At 37.7% G+C, this 2583-nt stretch overlaps 1 protein-coding gene across 1 annotated transcript; it reads left to right on the forward strand.

Moving 5' to 3' along the window:
• Positions 1-1091: 1091 nt before the first annotated feature.
• LOC115241987 (protein GVQW3-like) lies at positions 1092-1808 on the forward strand. The gene has a single exon (XM_029817985.1). The coding sequence runs from the start codon at positions 1131-1133 to the stop codon at positions 1806-1808; it is 678 nt and encodes a 225-aa protein (XP_029673845.1). The 5' UTR covers positions 1092-1130.
• The last annotated feature ends 775 nt before the right edge of the window (positions 1809-2583 follow it).

Below are 2583 nucleotides of genomic sequence, written 5' to 3' on the forward strand. Positions count from 1 at the left end.
TTTCCAACAATGTATTTATCACAAATATATTAACTGATAATGTACAGATTCACTCAAGCACTGTGTGTAAAGCATTCGCTCACTTTTGCTAATATAACCTAATTTTGCTCAATATAACATCGATTGCAAGAAATCACTTCTCTTTTTTGCACTATCCCGCGTTAATAATTTCTTTTTACTTTATCACTTTTTTTCCTTGTGTTGTTGCACTATTCCACGATATTCTCATAACATTAATCATTTTATCACTTTTCTTCTTGTTGTATTATACTCCGCGCGTACTCTTATAAAATATAAACATTATTATTTCACACGTATGCACACACATTCACATATGATTTTGTCTCTTAAAGCGTTTTGCACATCAAACGAATAATCATACATGAGTGCTGCAAACGCGCTTTGAGGGACAAAATCGCTTTGCGTGTGTGCGTGCAAGCATACGTACGTGAGTCTGATTATTCTTATCTAGGAGAAAAATGAAAATGTCACATTTCTGGTATACGATTATCATTTCTCAGGATTGACTGCACCAATCTTATTCGAACTGGTCGCAATCGAAAGTTTATATCCACATTATATAATAAAAGTGCTGTTAGCTTTTGATTACGACTTCAGTTCCTGAGCTATTTTAATCGAAAGTTTATTAGACGTAAAATTCCGTATAAGCTATTTGGTAGCGTCGCGGCCCCTGTATATAATCAAAACTATTGACAAGCCGGAAACAATTTTTTTATATACTTGGCGTCGCGACGCTACCGCGTCGCTTGATTTATTATGCTTATCCTATATTTGTATTATGCTTATCCTATATCTTTGTATTTATTATGCTATATTTTGATAGCATTGTATAATATACGAGATTTGATCAAAAAATACGCGGAATTTTTGAATTTTGCGGGCTGTATAAGTCCAATTGTCATAATTTTTTTCTGTTGTGTTGATACACTTGTTCCTGACGTATCTTGAAATCGGTAGCCATATTGGATGCTTACTTTATTGTTGGCTGTCGAAAAGGTTACATGTGTTTTGGTGTGCTCGGCGATTTTTTACTTGTGGAAAAAATGGAACAAAGATTTTGCATTAAATTTTGCTTTAAGAATGGAATAAAGTGCAGCACCGTATTGGAAATGTTGAATGTTGCTTTTGGCGAGTCTTCTATGAATAAAACAAGCGTTTACAAGTGGTACAAATGTTTCCAAGAGGGCCGTAAAGACGTTGAAAATGGCGAGCGCCCTGGACGCTCCAGCACATCAACAACCGATGACAACGTCGGAAAAGTGAAGAAAATGATTATGGACAATCGCCGAATCACTATCAGAGAGGTTGCTGATGATGTTGGCATATCATTTGGCTCATGCCAAGCAATTTTTTCGGATGTTTTGGGCCTGAGATGTGTGGCAGCAAAATTTGTTCCGAAATTGTTGAATTTCGACCAAAAGCAGTGCCGAATGGGCATTGCTCAGGAGTTGCTGAATGAAGTCAACGACGATCCAGAACTGCTCAAACGAGTCATAACTGGTGATGAAACATGGGTGTACGGATATAATGTCGAAACTAAGGCCCAATCGTCCCAATGGAAGCTTCCTGAAGAGCCAAGACCGAAAAAAAATCGTCAAGTTCGATCGAATGTGAAGGTTCTGCTCATTCTGCTCACCGATTTCAACGGCATAGTATATCATGAGTTCTTGCCACCAGGTCGTACGGTCAATAAGAAGTACTACCTGGAAGTTCTACAAGTTCTACGTGAAGCGATAAAAAAAACGCCCGGATTTGTGACGAAACAACTCATGGCAATTGCACCATGATAATGCATCTGCTCACACTTCACTGCTTGTTCGTGAATTTTTGGCCAAAAACAAAACAACACCGATGCCTCAACCTCCGTATTTGCCGGACATGGCCCCCTGCGACTTCTTCCTATTTCCGAAGATAAAAAAAACCATGAAAGGAAAGGACTTTGCCAACATTGAGGAGATAAAGACAGAATCGCTGAAGGAGCTAAACGCCATACCGAAAATTGCGTTCCAGAAGTGCTTCGAAGATTGGAAAAAGCGCTGGCACAAGTGTATTATATCTAATGGGGACTACTTTGAAGGGGACAAAATTAATATTGATGAATAAATAAAGATTTTTTGAGAAAAACAAAAATTCCGCGTATTTTTTTATCAAACTTCGTATATTATACATTATTCAAAGGACCCTGCACGTTTTCTATGGAAAAATGACCCCGGTCAAATTGCTCCGTTCTAAAATATGTTGTAGTTTTTATAATTCTGAACAAATTTTTCCTGTGTCATAAGCACGTAAAATCAAAGGGTAGAGAAATATGGAGCTCTGAAGTCATAGAATCTGAGTATGCCATATCTCTTTCAGATAACCTGATGCCTTTTTTTATGTGTAATGGGTACATATGCACGTATATTCGTGAATGTTGTGTATCCGTGCGTGCAATCCTGTGTGTGTGTGTGTGTGTGTGCGCGCGCGCGTATATATACAAAGTGTTTCATGAATACACTCGCACTTATAAAACCACTAACTTAATCTAATCCCAAACGAATAAATATTCATATATACACGTAC

Source organism: Formica exsecta, unplaced genomic scaffold, assembly GCF_003651465.1.
Source record: "Formica exsecta isolate Colony F162 unplaced genomic scaffold, ASM365146v1 scaffold550, whole genome shotgun sequence".
Taxonomy (NCBI): Eukaryota; Metazoa; Arthropoda; class Insecta; order Hymenoptera; family Formicidae; genus Formica; species Formica exsecta.

Coding starts and splice junctions, on each gene's coding strand:
- LOC115241987 (XM_029817985.1), top strand. CDS start 1,131: ATGTTGAATGTTGCTTTTGGCGAGTCTTCTATGAATAAAACAAGCGTT.